Source organism: Acyrthosiphon pisum, chromosome A2 (assembly GCF_005508785.2).
Source record: "Acyrthosiphon pisum isolate AL4f chromosome A2, pea_aphid_22Mar2018_4r6ur, whole genome shotgun sequence".
Taxonomy (NCBI): domain Eukaryota; kingdom Metazoa; phylum Arthropoda; class Insecta; order Hemiptera; family Aphididae; genus Acyrthosiphon; species Acyrthosiphon pisum.
The window spans coordinates 103,090,193-103,109,543 of NC_042495.1; the positions used below are offsets into that span (position 1 = coordinate 103,090,193).

The 19,351-nt window shown below is 28.5% G+C and overlaps 1 protein-coding gene across 15 annotated transcripts in view; it reads left to right on the top strand.

The window, feature by feature from the left end:
* The window catches only part of LOC100163038, a 312,933-nt gene that overhangs the window by 158,454 nt on the left and 135,128 nt on the right, over positions 1–19,351 (top strand). For all 15 annotated transcript variants that reach the window (XM_029489305.1, XM_029489306.1, XM_029489308.1 and 12 more), the window contains one exon: positions 6,305–6,416. In XM_029489305.1, the coding sequence (XP_029345165.1) occupies positions 6,305–6,416 (112 nt within the window). The remainder of the gene's footprint in view (positions 1–6,304; positions 6,417–19,351) is intronic.

Below are 19,351 nucleotides of genomic sequence, written 5' to 3' on the forward strand. Positions count from 1 at the left end.
TATAGTACTAACGTACGTTTGTTTTTTCAATCAATTTTTTTTTTATATGCCTATATTATATTTATTGTAAAAATACTACAGTAGTGCATAAATTAACAAAAAACATTACTGTTATTTAAACAATTTAAACTACTCTTACTTATACTTCTGAATGACATTAGGTAGATATCTACTTATCTAGGTAGATGATACTTCTTATGATTTTTAACGATTATATTTTTTACAATAACAATATTGTGTCATTTTGGGTTCAATTATTGTTACGATTTGTATTTCACGAAAACAGTAGTATCTATATGTGTATGATATTGTAGCCAATTTGGTTTTGTTGTTGTCCTCTTGTGACGGTTTAATGTCATAGGTATTGGACACTCAACGAGTTCTTACACTGTACAATACACGAAGTCTGCTTTTGAAAATAATAATAATTCATGTGAAATATAAAAGTGTTAAATCTATTGTTTTCATTAGGTAGATACATACGATTAAATATAACAGTATTTTAATGTATTTAAATTAATTTCAGAGTATTATACTACCATTTACTTTGATCTCTATATCTCTTTTAATATACAAATTCGGTTCTTAAACAACGGAATTCTACGTTGTCTTCAAATAATGCAGTGAGCTAAATGCTGATCTACCATAAAATTACATGATATGTTTTACTTCAGAATTATTGTCATTTATAGATTTAACTTTTGCTAACGAAGAATACAATATTGTTTCTGTTTAAGCAGAATACGCGCAAACTAAATGACTATATATTTTAATTGGCCTCAAAATATAAATAGTTAATAGACTTTCTGATTGTGTATGAAGTGAAATTCAAAATATATTATAATTAATAATCGGTTTGGTAAAATATATTTCTTAAACTTTTTCAGTTTTTTTATTTTATTGAAATATATGTTTATTATAATTTCTATTAATTTTATATTGAACCTGAGTAGGTAACTGGATATTTATTCTACATTATATGTTGCATAGAAGGCACCCAACAAATTATTTTCAAGAACATTGTTTTTTTTTTTTAATTTCTCAATAACAGTTTATCGCTTAGAGTTTGAATAAAGATTGTATTAAAACTAATGCTATACTACCTTGTAAATCTTATGAACAATTGTATAAAAAGCCAGAAGGCTTTTCCCCAATAGATATTAGAGAATCTTAATCTAATATGGCTGTGACGTTCTACACTTCTGACCACTTTTTTTCTAATCATTAATGTTTTATTAATTAATAGTTTTAACTTCGTCGTTATGATATTATATGCAAAGCTGATATTTGAAACATTTTAAATATATATTAAATGTATTTTCAATACGCGTGTATATGAAATAATTAAATATCTTAAACAGCAGTATAATATTTTTTTAGTAAATGTTTTTTTTAATTATTTGGTAAGGCTCTATAAGATGAATTAATTTTTTTTAAATTACAAAATATGACAATAGAAGTAAAATAAATTATGAAAAATATAATTCAATTACATTAAAAAATAATTATATTGCTCCTGCTAAATTCGGTACATTTGAATTTCGAGATTTATTTTTCAATTCTATTAAAGCGCTATTTAGTACAATTAAAAATCTAAATAAATAACAATTTGTAAGAAACTTATTAAATTGCAATGTTAAGCTTACACCAGACAACGTTGTGTAAAATAGTATGGTAGACAATAAATAAATATGTAATAACAAACCAATTGTCATTGTCAAATAAATACACGAGTGAAACATGAATATATGCACTAAATCAAATTAATTTCGATTATGTTAAACATTTTCCACTATCGATAATGATAAATTAAGTCATATTATATTGAAATTTATGACGAACAATTTATAATGAAAAGCTATATTATTAACTTAAATATAGTATTATATAATAAATAACCTGCAGCAGACCTTTGTGATTAAATTATCTCTAAGTTTCAACAAATATCAAAAATTGATCACAATTTTATTATAATGCCATTCATTATAGATTCTGAGTGGAACGATTTTAAATGATGTGTTTTTTTTTTTAATTTAATTTTTTAATTTTTTTTTGTGTCTGTCATCACCTTTTAGGACAGTAAAAGTGCTTGGATTTTCTTCAACAGTACCTTTTCTGATAGGAAAATGCATCTAGTTGGTACTTTGGGGGGTCAAAAGTAAAAATTTTCCAATAGTTTTCAAAAGCGCCGTGAAAAACAAAAAAAAAAATTAAGGAAAAACGGGAATTTTTACGAGAAAATTGATTTTGGTTTTTGCTGTAACTTTGAAACGAATGACTGTAGATACATGAAATTTTCACTGGTTGTTTATATTTCCATTTTCTATTCAAGATAAAATTTTCAAAATATTTTGATTTGTTTTGAGCTGTTAACGGACAATTTCAGTTTCCAATTTAATTAGTTTTTATTTCTATGAATGTCAATAAAACATTATTTGTTGAGTAAAAATACTTGAAAATTTAATACAAGGCTCCTGATATATTGTTACAATAGCAGTTGAAAAATATTAAAAATAAATAAGCACAATTTTTTTTATAACCATTTAAAGATCGAATTTTGACAAAATTTATCAAATTTAAATTTGAATAATTATTTTGTAGTTAATAATGTACAAAATTTTAAAATGTTGTATCTAAGATTTGAAAATTTAAAACAAGATTCCACGTAAGTAGATAATTCTATTACCAAAAAATCTAAAAATACATTAACACAGTTTATTTTTATAGTCATTTTAAGTTCAAATTTGGACGAAATTACATATTAAAAACCAAGAATAACTATTTTAGTTATTCTGTTGTGATTGTATAATATTCTTCTTGGGTATACTTGAAACTTCTAATGTATACTATTATATATCTATGATAGTATCACGATTTGTTGTTGATGTATAACGCGTTATAAGTACCTAATAGATCTTGTAATATGATTAATTTGGAATTTATTATAGGTCAATTTTTTTTTAATATCATAGACTTTATAATATTATGTCTTATACCTAGACTGACATACCGTCTCCGTTCAGAATCGTTTTTCTTATACAATGATATTATATCATTGAATTCAAATTTAATACCATCCATTATACAGTGACCCACTTGTGATCTACTGTACAGCAGAGCGACATCCACTTACCCACCTTTTTGAAATTAATTAAATATTTAAAACCATCAATTAATTAATGAGTTATATTAACTGTTATTTTTGACATAATACCTATAACGAATTAATTTTTCAATTGATTCAACAATCTAAATTAACTAAAACTTACAACTATACCGGTTCTATAGAACTTCTAAGTTTAAAGTATATTTATTTTTTAATGATAGTACAAAGTTAATATTCACAATATTTTTTTATTTTATGATAAATCAAACAAACTTCATAATATGTGTAAGTACTAGTAAAGGAAACGAATTTGACCGTTTGACCTTTGGCACCTCTTATAGAAAATTGAAATGGCGCCACCATAACGTCTATTCCATCATAACTGATAGGTATATTTTTCATTGTTTATATTTGCTTGAAATTTTAATTTACTAAGTATAGATTCATGAAGTTGTTTGGTTTAAACTCAACATACGGTGTAAAATAAATCAAATAACAATAATTGTTAAGTGGATACCAATTAATTAATGACCGTTGAAAATATTTCGACAAATTTAAGACATTATTAAAACCAACGATAGGGTAAACATTTTCATTTGACAATATTAATTTTACTATGTACAGTAAGTTAGTTTCAGAAAAATAATAATAGGACAAAAAATACAAATATTTGAAAAAAAAACTATTAAAATTATAAATATCTTTTATGTTTACGTACCCCCTGTGTAATGCTATGTTATGGTGGTTTTGTATTACATGAATATTGTTTGAATTTGAATTTTTTTTTATTTATAATACGTTACTTACAAAGTCTATACTTTTAAGTATTAACGAAACAACAAAAAATAAATACATTCCCGTAATAGTAAGTTTTAATCATTTTACCAACAGAGCTTAAATAAAATACGTACCTAGGTACTTTATAGTTTATACTATATTAAATTATAGTAATAATAATGCTATAGAACTTAATTACAATAACTACGACATAAACATAAAACGTCGGGGATAATTTTTCCGGTTCCGTGTTACAAGTAATTTTTCTATTTCAAATACATACCTATATAATATTCAGGACAACATAATAATTATTTGACTATTCAATATAGGTACCTATTCTATAAATAATCAAAGTTCCACAAATTTAAATTCAAATTTATATAGTGCACGAACAACGGTTTATTGAGTTCAAAGTTACTAAGGCTAATAATAATAATAGTATGCGCCTATAGGTTATTATTGTTTCGGTGCGAGTTAAATTAAAGTTTCACAGTAGATATTATATATTATAACAATAACCAAAAATTAATGTAGTGTAAAATTATGCGACGTCTGCCTTCCAACACCCACCACTCACCACCAATCAAGCCCAATCCCATCCCCTCCAAAGGTTTAACACTGTGAACGAGTCTACTTCTATTGGAGTAATATACATATACAGGGTGATTTATTTAACAGTATACAGTAAGTTATTGAAAATATTTTTTTTCTTAATTTAAATTTATTGAATAATAACGTATCGTATTCATTTTTTAAGCTTTACTTTTTTTAAAGTTACGAATAAAAGTATTTCATACTCTGAAGCAGAATATTTTGTGGTAATTTTGATACACAAAAATTGAATTTATACCAATCAATTATTTATAAATTATAACTTTAATACTATAGTAATATATTATGTACTTTTATTTTATAACTTAAAAGTATTTTAAGTTTTTATGAGCAGATTGAACTCTAAATATAAAATAAATTCAATTTTATACATCATAAGTTATCATAACTCTTATAAAAATATTCTGTTTCAAGATATGAAACTAAATATATGCGTTAATTTTCAAATAAAAAAAAAATTAAACACAGTTAAAAATGTTATTTTATAATTAATTTAAATTGTATAAAAAAATGTTTTTAAAAACGTTAGTAGGTACGCTCTTTTTTAATCAAATATTATAATGTTAAATGTTGAGAGAATCATCCTGTATTACCTTACAGGATGATTATTTGATCGCTACCTATTTAGTATGTTTCTTGGCCAATTTATGTGATGTTGAAAATAAATATTATTATATCGTCCCTATATTATGTAGTTTAAAGTCATTAAAACACGCAACGTTATTGAAAACAAAAATTACACATTTGTTTACCCATTTCGTCGTCATTGTTGTTATTCTTATTTTTTTTCACCCGAACGCTGTGGTATATTTTTCCGATGTTTTTGATGCTTGAAAACCGTACATGGGTAGCATACATAGATAGCACCCACACCCAGATATTTAATTAGTGATAATCTTACATCGCGCCCACAACGCCTAGCTAGTTAATTAGTGATAATGTTATCGCGTTTCAATTACACAGATGAGTGATTAAAAGTAGCGAGCAAATGTGTTGTGTTAACGACACATATATTTACGGAGAAAATGACTCCACAGAGATAAGTACTTTGCAGTACACGTGTCCGTATGCATGTATATATAATACATGGCCTCTGCGGTGGGGGTGTAATATTTTCTCTTGTCGATAGTAATCTCGTTTATGATGGGGCTCATCGACACGACGGGATTAATCGACCGTTTAATATTATATGTTCCGTTTCCTCCGATTTCCGTTAATCGCGCTCGCCGGTCGTTACGATAATACAATAATAATATTATACAGTGCCCGTCTATAGTATAAATATGATATTATCATGGCATGGCTATCGTGGACGTAATGATAATAATTAATAATTATCAAAAATTATTTTAATATAATTATTAGTAGGTACCTGTCGCCTATTATGACGAATCTCGGAACACGGTGTGCGGGTAATTGGAAACGTTTTGTTACTCAAACATGTTTCTCGTAGTTTTCACTGTTGGCATTTTTAAATTTCGAATTTTAAACTACCTACGAAAAAACGAAAAAGCCTTTACTGACTTTTCCTGATGATTATAGTGATTTTAACTTGTACTGCCCGCGTGCCATCCAATTGTTCCCGGTCGGCGCGGGCGAGCACGACAAAATAAGTTTCGAGATTTTATAATACGAGGACGGATGAATAACGATTTGTTTTTCCGGTCTTATAACTGAGTTAGAGATAGATCTATGCGACTAATGAATTAACGAGTAAAATATCACACTCGCGCGCATTACATATTTATATTTGGCAATTATAAATTATTATTGTTTGACGTTTTTATTTGTCTGTTTCTCCAACAGGAGCCTGGAACAATCGATGTTCAGCAAGGCGAACGAACTTCAAGAGGACATCAGCATCAAGAGATTTGAATTTCGCACCGCGCAAATGCACCTGGCGGCCGTCAAGTCGCAGGTAAGAATTCAAAAATATATATAATATTATTCCGTGACAATTATTATTTTTCTGATCGATATTATTTGAATTGCTTAAGTATACCACGACCATCGACCTCTTTTGATTATACTGTAGTTAGCATATAGTTATATCTCTTGGATTTAATATTGACATTTTTGTTTTTGTATTACTCGGCACAAAGAGCAGATTCCGTAGTCCAAATTATAAAATTATAATTAATTAATTTTATAATTTGTAAAAAATATCATACTAAGTACTAAGCTAAAATATATTACATCTATTTTAAACTTGATAAACCTTGCTATAAGGACTATACTCCAGCTTAGTACCTATATTATAAAGTTTAATACCTCAAAAACTACTCAATTCGTATTTCGATTGGGATGCTTTGAAATTTCAAAAAATCATCTAATAAACAATTTACTGTAAAAAAGAATGGTTTTAATTTGAAATAATTTTATATCGTTACGGATACTTCTATACTGCCTAAATACCATGAAAAATCTTGAGTATTTGAAAATATGTTTTTCTAATCAACATAAAAATTCCATAAATCAGAATTTGAATATAAGCACTTTATTAAAGGATATTTGGTTAATCACTTTGTATAATAAACTTTTATTAAATTTCGTACGATTTTAGTCCATTTGACGGTGTCACAAAGCAGACTAATATTATGTGTACTTAGCATGCTTATATTATAATATAATTTTGGGCGGTGGTTATTCCGACGACCCAGTGTAGTCTCTCTGGGTGAGAGGGGGTGGGCGTTGGCCGCTTAGGATTCCATTTTCAACATTTTTTTCCATTGGCAATCGATTATTAGATTGTTATAATATATTGTTTGACAGTGAGATTTCCACCGCAGGGTCGTAACTCGTGAGTGTGAAAATCACGAAAGTAATACATAAATATGCGACTAAAAACTGATGATAGGCGTGTGTGGAAAGAAAAAACTCAATACGATGCGATATTCCACAAATCGATAATCCGACAGAAATAGGTACAATAAAAATATTGCATTACATAGTGTGAAGTTTAGAACGAATCTAAACAATTGTCGAGCCAAGACCATTGTATTTCAGTTGGGTCCATTATTTAAATAATATTGTAAACCATATTAAAGATAAAAATAACCTTATAATCCTATGGAGTATCATTATTCTTTGTATTGACTGCAGAATACACTTGACCACTAAACATTAATTTGTAATATAGTGGAATATAGGAATTGTGTGTTATTGTTTAGTTTGACTGGTAGACATACCTCGGAGCGTAAAGAAAAAGTTATAAATGAGGATTTAGGAATTAATACTTAATTTTCTTCTAAGTTCTAATGGTTAAACAAACATTGAATAATATGAAGGTGTTTTTGAATTAATTTGGAGATAGTTATTGGGTCTTTATTAAAAGCCATTATTATTGTATTAGGTATTATTATTGTAAAAACTAAACTATAATATGGAGTATCGTAAGCAAATAATTATGTAGTAAAGAAAAGGTGTAGCAATGTCGGAATGTCACTACTTCGAATAACTCCAACTCGAATTTAGAAATATGTAGTTTTTTAAGTAGGATTTTATGAGAAGATAATATGGATCATGAGCATATTGTTATTCCTTTTAACTTGAAAAGAAGTTCCTTATTTCACACCCGATCAGCGGCCCGTGCCACATCTAGGAGAATAGCTGCACACTGCACAGTATAGTTTGTTTTTCATACCAAAAGACGTAAAATCAAGTTAGAAATCAACCAGAGTTGGTGAATTGTAAAGTTTGATTATATTTATAAATTATATCTTAATTTTGATTTTTTTTTTTTGTTAAATAAAAATCCAAACTGGTGATTAGGAATGATTTTATAGTTTATGATATTATATTATTATTATAAGTCTCTTCAAACCAAACATCAAGAGAAATGAATACGTAATATTAATATTAACTTATCAACGCTAAATAATTCGTAAAATTTGTCCGAGTATAATTTAATATACCAGATTCAATATTACATTTATTGTATTTTTAAATGAAAGAATAATTTTAAGGATAATTAAAATTAATGCAGTGTGCACTAATGCATTTTAATAACTCAGAAACTAATTTTAGATTCTGAGTGAAACGATGAATGTATTGATTTTACAATGATGTGTGTTTTTTTTTTTTTTTTTTTTATTTTTTTCCATTTTTTTTTGTGTCTGTCATCACCATTTAGGACAGTAAAAGTGCTTGGACTTTTTTTAACAGTATCTTTTCTGATAGGAAAGTGTATCTAGTTGGTACTTTGGGAGGTCAAAAGTAAAAATTTCCCAGTAGTTTTCAAAAGCAACGTGAAAAACAAAAGAAAAATTAAGGATAAACGGGAATTTTTACGCAAAAGCTGTTTTCGAGAAAATTGATTTTGGTTTTTAGTTCAACTCTAAAACAAATGACCGTAGGTAAATACAATTTTGACTGAGTGTTTACATTACCATTTTCTATACACCATAACATTTTCCAAATATTTTGACTTATTTTGAGCTGTTTACGGACATTTGTAGTTTTTTTTTTCTATACATATCAATAAAATTTTGTTTGTTGGTTAAAAAAATCTTGAAAATTTAATAGAAGCTTCTTAATATATTGTTTCAAAGGCAGATGAAAAAAAATTAAAAATCCATAGTCACAATTTTTTTTTATAAGCATCTAAGGTTCAAATATTGACAAAATACGTAAAAATGACGAAAATTTGCAAATTATTTTGAGTTAGAAATTCATGAAAAATTTTCTTTTTAGATCTAAGATTTGAAAATGTAATACAAGATTTCTCATAAGTTTTTCTACTTTTTTCAAAAAATAAATGTCTACAAGCAAGTCAAATTAAATTTTTATGAGCGTTTCAAATTTATATTTTTACATTTGATATTCACTCGATTTCTCATGTTACAATTTTTTTTTTTTACATTATATAGCTAATCATTGGTCAACTGAAGCTGAATGTTTTGAAAAATGAAATAAAAATAAGAATTACTGTAGATACTTGAAAATTTCACTGAATGTTCATATTAGCATTTTCTATACACGATAAAATTTTGAAAATAATTTGACTCTTTTTGAGCTGTTTACGGACATTATAAGTTTTCATTTGTTTTAGTTTTTTTTTTCTATAAATATCAATATAGTTATATCTGTTGGGTCAAAAAGTGTAAACATTTAATACAAGGCTCCTGATATATTGTTACAATAGCAGTTGAAAAATATTAAAAATAAATAGGCACAATTTTTTTTATAACCATTTAAAGATAGAATTTTGACAAAATTTATCAAATTTAAATTTGAATAATTATTTTGTAGTTAAAAATGTACAAAATTTGATAATTTTGTATCTAAGATTTGAAAATTTAAAACAAGATTCCATGTAAGTAGATAATTCTGTTACCAAAAAATCTAAAAATACATTAACACAGTTTATTTTTATAGTCGTTTTAAGTTCAAATTTGGACGAAATTACATATTAAAAACCAAGAATAACTATTTTAGTTATTTTGTTGTGATTGTATAATATTATTCGTTATAAAATGTTTCAAAACATTCAGCTCCAGTTGACCAATGATTAGCTATATAATGTAAAAAAAAAAAATTGATATTGGGGGATATCATTTTATTGCCGATGTACGCACACAGCCTACAACCATTTATTACCTAATAGTTATTTTACGGTAGGATTTTGTATTATCGGACAACAATTATCGGTGAATTACATCGGAACAAATGTCCGAAAAGATCTTATCAATTTACTATTAGTGGTGGTCGTTTCCCATGCCCGACTATTTGTATAATAGTGGTACGTGAGGTCCTCTAGAATCCGGGATTTGATCACATCAACTTTGCAACGCGATATCCTCGGCAAAACATTTTCCGACATTCGCGCTGAACAGCTTTTCCCCAACATATCAATCCAAACCGAATTGAGCCGGATTTCCATTTCAACGTATCGTATTGTATTTCATATATTTTTTTTATTCTGTTGGTAACACAACGTCGGTAATACGTTACTTAGTACCTGCAAGTTGAATATTACATTCAAAGGTACACGGCACGGTATAGTGGAAACTCGGTTTAAGGTGACTTCACGTCTTCACAATAGAGAGCTTTTGCACAACGCCGGTAAAACACTCCGGTAAAAATAAAGTTCGGTTAAATTATACGGTAATATATTAACGTTATAGTTGCAACTTTAGTTTTTGCATTACCGGATATAATATAATATTCCGTTAAAATATTTTATCACATTGTAAATATTATAACCATATCCAATATTAACCATTGACATATAAACAGGTTTATGACAGTAACCTTTTTGATATCAACCATGGACGTACATACGTATGTACGTCCGTGATATCAACATTTTAGATTCGTAAAAAGCGGGATACCAAAAACCGGTGACTGATAAAGAAAACAGCTGTAATCACCAGCGTAAAATTTGACCAAAATCACAGACTAGAATACTAAATATTATAACCGATTGTCGATTATAATATTATCGATATAATCGAAATTTATAAAGTGTTCAACTTTTATATCTAAGGATTTAAAATTTAAAACAAAATTCCACGTAGTATTTGATTCTGTTCCAAAAAATCTAAAAAATACATAAGCACAGTTTATTTTTATACTCATTTTAAGTTCAAATTTGGACAAAATTACATATTAAAAAACCTAGAATAACTATTTTAGTTATCTTGTTGTTATTGTATAATATTTTTCTTGGGTACTTGAAACTTCTAAAGTATACTATTCAGTGCCGGATAAACCGCCGGTGCAAGCGGTGCATTGCACCAGGGCCCCAACTCTTTAAAAAAATGGGGGGCCCGATATTATGAATATCAAACTATCAAAGTACCATAAAATAAAATAGGTTCTTATGGTAACCATGAATCCATGTTTTATTTTTTATAAATAGTATATTAGATTTTGGTTTGAAACTATTTTTAATTTATTCCTATTGGTGGGTTAATTAATGCGAATATATTTTGATCGATTGTTAAGTAATCTTTTTTCCATACTTATTATCGTGTATATGCTGGTACATCGATTGACCAATACGGCGAATGACGATAACGTCGCGCGTCGCGATGAACTTATTATTATACATATTGTCAAACGATTTACTTAAAACAATTTGCGCTGAAATAAATGGATGCCAATGTTTTTCAATTATTACTGATTCGACCCAAGATTATGTAAACCTTATCCATGACGTTTTAATAAAACTTGGTTTAAATATTAACAAATGTCGAGGCCAAGGATTTGATGGAGCTTCTGTGATGAGTAGAGCACATTCGGGGGTGCAAACAAGGATAGAAAATATTGTTCCATCAGCCAAGTATGTGCATTGCTGTAGCCACAATTTAAATCTAGTTATTTCGGATGCAGCTAAGTGTCATAATAAAGTAAAATTTTTTTTTGAAACTGTTCAAAATTTTTTAAATTTTTCTGCCAGTAGTGCCCCAATAGATGAGCTTTATTAGCCTTAGGTCAAAATTTTGGTGATAAAGTTCAAAAAAAGTTTTTGAAGGTATGCCCAACCAGACGGGAGGCTCGTCATGATGTTGTGTTTTCGCCCAAAGAACGTTTCATTGATGTAAGCTTTAACTTGTATGGTCTTTACCAGCAAGAAAACAACCGAACGAACCTTGGCATTTGGTTTGAAAAATAAAATTGAAAATTTTGAATTTGTTTTAATCTTGTGTAACTGGGAACCTATATTACGATCATTAAGAGTAATTTCTAAAAAATTACAAAATGTAGATATGAACTTAGAAGAAGCTTCTAAAATGCTAAATAATGCAGTTAATTGTATTCAAGAAACAAGAATTAGCTACGATGATAATATGTACTTAATAATGCAAAATCGCTGTGTTCAAGATGGGGAATCTCCAATAAATTTGTAGAAAAAAGGGAATCGTATGCGAAAAAACATTTTTATGATAATTTAAATGGAGATAAGAGACTTAACACAACTGAAGAAAACCTTAAAGTGAAAATATTTTTCTCTGCGTTGGATACAGTTTTGTCTCAACTAATTAGTAGGTTTCAAGGTATGCATGATGTAATAGAGATTTCAATTTTTTAAACCCTATTATTCTTTCACACAACCGATGAAAATATTATAAAAGCATCATATGATTTTTAGATTTTGAGGTGGAACAATGAATGTATTGATTTACAATGATGTTTTTTTTTTTCTTCTTATTTTTTTCCATTTTTTTTTTGTGTTTTTCATCACCTTTTAGGACAGTAAAAGTGCTTGGACTTTTTTTAACAGTATCTTTTCTGATAGGAAAGTGTATCTAGTTGGTACTTTGGGAGGGTCAAAAGTAAAAATTTCCCAGTAGTTTTCAAAAGCAACGTGAAAAACAAAAGAAAAATTAAGGAAAAACGGGAACTTTTACGCAAAAGCTGTTTTCGAGAAAATTAATTTTGGTTTTTAGTGCAACTCTAAAACAAATGACCGTAGGTACATAAAATTTTGACTGAGTGTTTATATTAGCATTTTCTATACACCATAACATTTTCCAAATATTTTGAATTATTTTGTATATTCTCGTATTTAATTAACTGGCTCAATTTGAATTAAAATGTATTCCGGACATAATAAGCATATAAAATCTCGTATCTAAGGAAATGGTGAGCTAATATTAAACTATAATTTATTTGTCTTTAATCTCGAGTAATTGTCCGTGTAACGAATCAATTATAATTTAATAAAACGTTCGTACCTACTTTAATGTTTTCAATAACAATGAATCGCATGAATTTGAACAAAGGACTTGAGGGCTGCTATAACGCGGCAAGTCCATCGGCTAGGCCGTACGTTTCGATGCCAAATATATCGTTAATGACACCTGAAACCATGACAGTCCCAACCAGGTCTACAACCCTACCGGAACTCAATTATGTAGCGATGCCAGTCACTGGTGAGGATTTACAGGATACGGATGTTGCAATAATAGACCAAGGGGTAACCACGAACGCTGTCAACCCTAGGAGCCGATCTTTTGTCATGTCTTCGACAATTTCATTCAACGACAATGATTTGGACGTGGCCAAGAGTCGTGCGAGCTATTACACTGAAAGTCGACTGACCAAAGTATTTTTATCCATGCCAAATATTATGTCAAAGACACCCGAAACGGCAATTCAAGTGCCGTCCGCCACGACTAGTCCCAATAGAGTTGAAGACCCTGACCGGACTCAATGTGGCGATGCCGGTCATCTGTGTAAAACTGCAGCATACAGATGCTGCAATAACGAACCAGGTGGTAACCACGAACAAGGTCAAAACTATAAGAGCCGGTCATTTTGGAAACGTACTAAAAAATTCTTCAGGCGATTATTGTGCTGCGCGTAGTTCCGAGCAATTGCTGTTGCGCCTTTGTAGATGCTCCTATAATATTAACTATACTATAGTTAATATATCTACCGTATAGCCCGGTATAGGTACAATGTACAACAATAATTTATTTTAATTATTTTGATGCTCTGTCGAAAATGTGTATTATGTATAAAATGTATAAAATGTTTGAAATAAATGTACAACATTTCGAAATAAAACACTAAAATGAAATGTTTAAAATATAATAATTTGTATCACCTACATATTATTAATTTATTTATGTTAGAGGTATATTATTATGTATAAGTAACACTTTTGATAAATATTCCTGTATATATATAAAAATATTTGAAATAATTATAGGTACCTACTGTAATTAATATTGTATTAATTTAGCACAAATATATATTTTCATTGAATAATTCAATTGGTTTCTTTTTTATGTATTATTATTTATTAGTAAACGCCAAAACCCTATGTAAAATTAATTTTTAGTGTAGGTATGAAAATCAATTGACTAGTAATTTCGGTTTTTTTTTGTAACTGCTTTAAAAAAAATTTATAAGATTGACCTAAAATTGAATTTAAGATTTTTGACTGAGGAACAAAAATTGTTATTTTTTTTTTGTCCATTTTATACAGTTTATTTACAAAATAATTTTCAAATGTTCATGATTTAGATGCATTTCAACAACTTATGAAGAACTTTGTATTACAATTTTGAATTTTGAGCTTATTTATCACGTGAAAAATTATAAGTATAATCGATTAATTGTTATAACCGCGCAGGCCTAGGTTACTACGTAACACCAGTACGTACTTGAGTATTTGAGTAGGATTGGATTGTAACTTAAAGTATGTGCAATATTATGTAGGCACCTATAAACTATGATCATAATATAATAATTTATTTATGTATAATGATATTTACTATTTACTTATTAACACAATATTTTGGTATACCGCTTACTAACCATACAATTTAGATAACCGCAACCCAATTTATTTTTTGATAATCATAGTTTATGTTGGATATAGTGTAGTCGCTTTTACTAAAGCGACCCGCTGTCATAACCATGGTTAAATCGCGGTCGTCTAAACCACTCTCACCGAAAACTACGACGCAAAAACGATGAGGTTATTGGAAATACCATAATATATTATATGGTACTCGGTGTTAGAGGGAGGGGGTTGTACGAGTGATTTCCGCGCTGACGATGACGATAATGATACAGGGGTGTTAAATCTCCATCATGATTTTTTATGTCATCAACAAATTATGTTGACGTGCTACAAATTTGTCAACCGTATACTTCATTAATTTAGCACCACACTAGGCGACTACTAATATATTTTATACGTTACGGATATCTAATTATCGCCGTCGTCGGTGTAATAAATATTAATAAAATATAATATAATATGTGATGTAGGTAGTGATTTCTGATTATTTTTTCACGGTCGCTTGTGGATTTCAATCAACTCCGACGCTGTTGTATTAGCTGCAGGGCGCGCAAGTAAATAGATAATAATTATAATATAATATATATATGTGTTAGTTATAATCGTCCGCACGTCATGATATGCAGCTGAATTTAATATTATTATTATTTGCGCATAATAATATAATATGCATATCGCATACGTAGCGGTATAAAAACATATTATAATGCTATTATTATAAGCCCTCTCTCAGCTCAGTCGAAATAAATACGTAAAATCTTCGTGAATCGATGTAATATACTTAATACGTATTATTTAGTATCAGTTATAATAGTATACATAATATTGTATACCTATGTTCTGTAAATAATATGTGTATTTTAATGAATAATTTAATAATATAAGAATAAGTACGTTTAGATAACTACCTAGTTATAATTGTTTTATTTTTCCAAAACTCACACAAAACTTGCTCTAAACTAATATTGTGATCGAAGAAGTTAAATGATCATAAAAAGGTGGCCACGATGGTTTTTTGAAATATTTTGTTTCTCAGTATTATTTGATTTTTATAACAATTTATTTGTGTAGTCTTTCCGTTCGCGTCGTGCGTGGTGAGCTAAAAAAAATTATAGGTAGGTGATTTTATTAGACTAAAACTTTTCGATTCAAAGTGTTTGGGGGTGAAACAGTAAACTACTAAAAATACAAATTTTATGGTAGTGGAGATGGGTGATGGGAGTTGGACATGAAATTACTTTGAAAAACACCGAAATGTAGACTGATCATTGTGACGTCTAAGAAAAAACGTAATGCGAGAGCGGTGGATAAATGTTTTTAAATAAACAATTAACTTGGTTACAGGTCATCCATCTTGGTTTGATTATTTTTAGTTATGAGGTAATAGATCAATGATAATATTATTAAAATGCTATACAGATTTCTACTATAACAATAAAATTGGTTGCTACGAGGTACGATGAATCGCTGACCGTGACAATAACCTATTAAAACTTGGTCTTGGTTAGTATATCACATATCATTATGATGATGATCATAAATTGTGACTTAAGTATCTACATTCAATATATAAAAAAAATATTATTTTGCTTATCGTTATCATTTTTTTTCTTTTTTGAACAACATAGGTTTTTATTCCCGTGTTCCGAAGCAAAATATTTTTCTGGGTACTTTTATAGAAGGATACAAATTTGAATATCAAATAAGTATTTTATAACTAAGTTTAGTTTTTATAATTAAAGTTATGATCGTGGTGAATTGGACCTATATACAGGGCCGGCGAGAGCTTTGGTGGGCCCCAGGGCTGATTATTTCCGGGCCCCGTCACTTCTATTTATATATACTTATAGCTAGTAGGTATATATTATAGATAGTTGTTTAATTTTGAGCAAACGGACGATAATGGCCTGGATCTGCAGGGCCTTTGCGGCTATGCCTAAATACGCCCCTAACAACGCATTATTAACAAGACAAGTGTTAATAAATCTAACGTGAGTACACCCTTAAAAGTCTGACGAGAATGTACACGTGTTAAGTCAATCGATCATCGTTATAGTATTGTATCCGCGTGAAATACGATGCGAATATACATAATATATAATTTTATATTTTGTGAGTGAATCTCATTGTGTACGAATACTAGTAATTAATAATAATACATAATATTATAATGATATTTTACTCCGACGGCTTGACAGTCCTCGAATATTGTATTATTATACTAACAGTATACTGGTACTATATATATTTATACATCTATATCGCTTATGGTCGAAACGGTGGTTAATCTTAAATTGTAGGTACTAAGATATATTAAAATATGAACAGGTTATAATGTTAAATGGATTATATTATATTACTATATTTTGTAAGTATCGTATTATAAAACAATAATGAAATATGGTGTATGTCACAGTATAATTATTGCATACTAACCTCGCGAATGTATCGTGTTTATATTTTTTTAAATAAAATATTTAAAAACGTTTCGCGTTTAATTACGGCATCCTCGAACATCATGTTATGTACAACATTATTATAACACGTACATGTTTTATATATTTATTTAAACTCGACCGTGCGTAATTATATATAATATAATCATACATACTTGGACTATATATTTATTCATGGCGTGCGTGTTTTAAACGAGGAGGAGTTAGGTGTTACGTTTTAAATTAGCCAAAAAAAATTCAAATTAAAAAAGGGGTTTATGTTTTCACATACTTTGATGCCACACATATATATATATACATATAAATGTGAATACCTTTGTACTATTTCATCGACATGGTCGTCCTCATTATAATGTTATGTACCGATATACATAACATTATAATATTATACATAGGTACTAGTTGAGCGATGGCGATATATGCCGATATTATATGTATTATGAATTCCCGAGTGGGTAAACGGGTATGCGGTAAATACTTATAACCTATATTTCCCATCAAACATAAAATTATATTATAACGCATGTCGTTGTTCACGGAAAAATATAATATTATAATATTTTAATAGTGTGACAAGCACTCGTTATTCTGACAGTGGACGTAATTGCATACATAAACGGTCTATGAGTAGTATAGGTATACATATTACATATAATAATTAAATGTATACGTATAATATATATATATATATATATATATGGGATGAACCATTTGACATAAGGCATACTCATTATATTCTCAGAAAACAATAACATTTTTAAAAATATTTCTTTTACATAATTTTAGGTCGTTAAAAAAACAATATTTTTGGATATAAATGATATTTTTTAAGTTTTTACACCTTTTTTGTATTTTGTATTTTGAACCAGAATAATTTTTAGAGCGTTTCGATACATAAAAATAAAATTTCAAACATTAGTTTGTTAGTAATAGGTATTTAAAGTACCTATACTGATGAACGAAGTATAGTGAACCGACATTTTGCGGAGTACCCTTGTACCACTCCAATCCGTTGATCTAAGCTTTTAACACTTATGAAGTTATAACTCATAAACTACTCATTCAAAATTTGATTTTTAAGTACTCTAAAAATATTTTGTTTGGAAATAAGGTATTAAATATGCATGTCATCGTCAAAACAATTTGAAATTAAAGAAATTATTAGAATAAAAAAATTTTTTTGTATAAATAGTGTTTTTTTTTTTTTTAATGCAACTTAAAATTATGTAAATTATCATTTTCAAAAATGTTCTTAGTTTTTGAAATAATGAATGACTTTCATTAAATAGATCACCCAGTATATACAAAATATAATATATTGCTTACATTTTTATATTATGTGTTATGTACGGGAATTCGTACCCGCGGCGGTCTGCAATTACGACACTAAGCCAAAAGTCACCACACTCGAACTTTTAGATAAATCGGACAATCATTTTTATTATCTTCGTACGATAAACTCTTAACCTAGTTTTTTGCAGGTACGCTTGCAATGGTAAATGTGTTTTGTGCACCGCAATACTGTATCCCTATACCTATAATGTAGTATCTATAGTTACATAACGCTATAATATTATAATAATGTATTATGCCCACTGTGCAATTTATGTTTCATAACGTTATGGGGACGTTATTATAGTCTTTTATATCAACGTTGCTTTGTAACGTAAGTACGATATAGCCGGTTTGTTTTTGTGTGCTAAAAAAAGTTACAAATAGTGAAGTACCACATGAAACGTACCATAGCTGTTTTTGTGTGCTGTTATAAGTTATCAAAAATTAGGTACACATGAAACGTACCGACGTCGTTATCAAGGGGCTCTTGTTATAATTAGACGTAGCGCGTCGGTGTTGTTTTCCAATTTCTGGGTAATACCCTGATACCCCGTATGACCGTATGAAAGGTTTATATTAAACTGTATATATATATAATATGTATATTATCAACAATAAGTAATTGACAATATAATATTATAATTGTCAATAAAATTCATTATGTCCTGTGCTCCCGACTCGTTCGTTTGTCTACGGCACTACGCGTTTTCGGTTCTCATGCTCTTATGCTCAGCGTTTGAACGTTCAACTGTACTAAACATTTATTCAATAATCGCATCGAGATTTATTATTTTATTATGG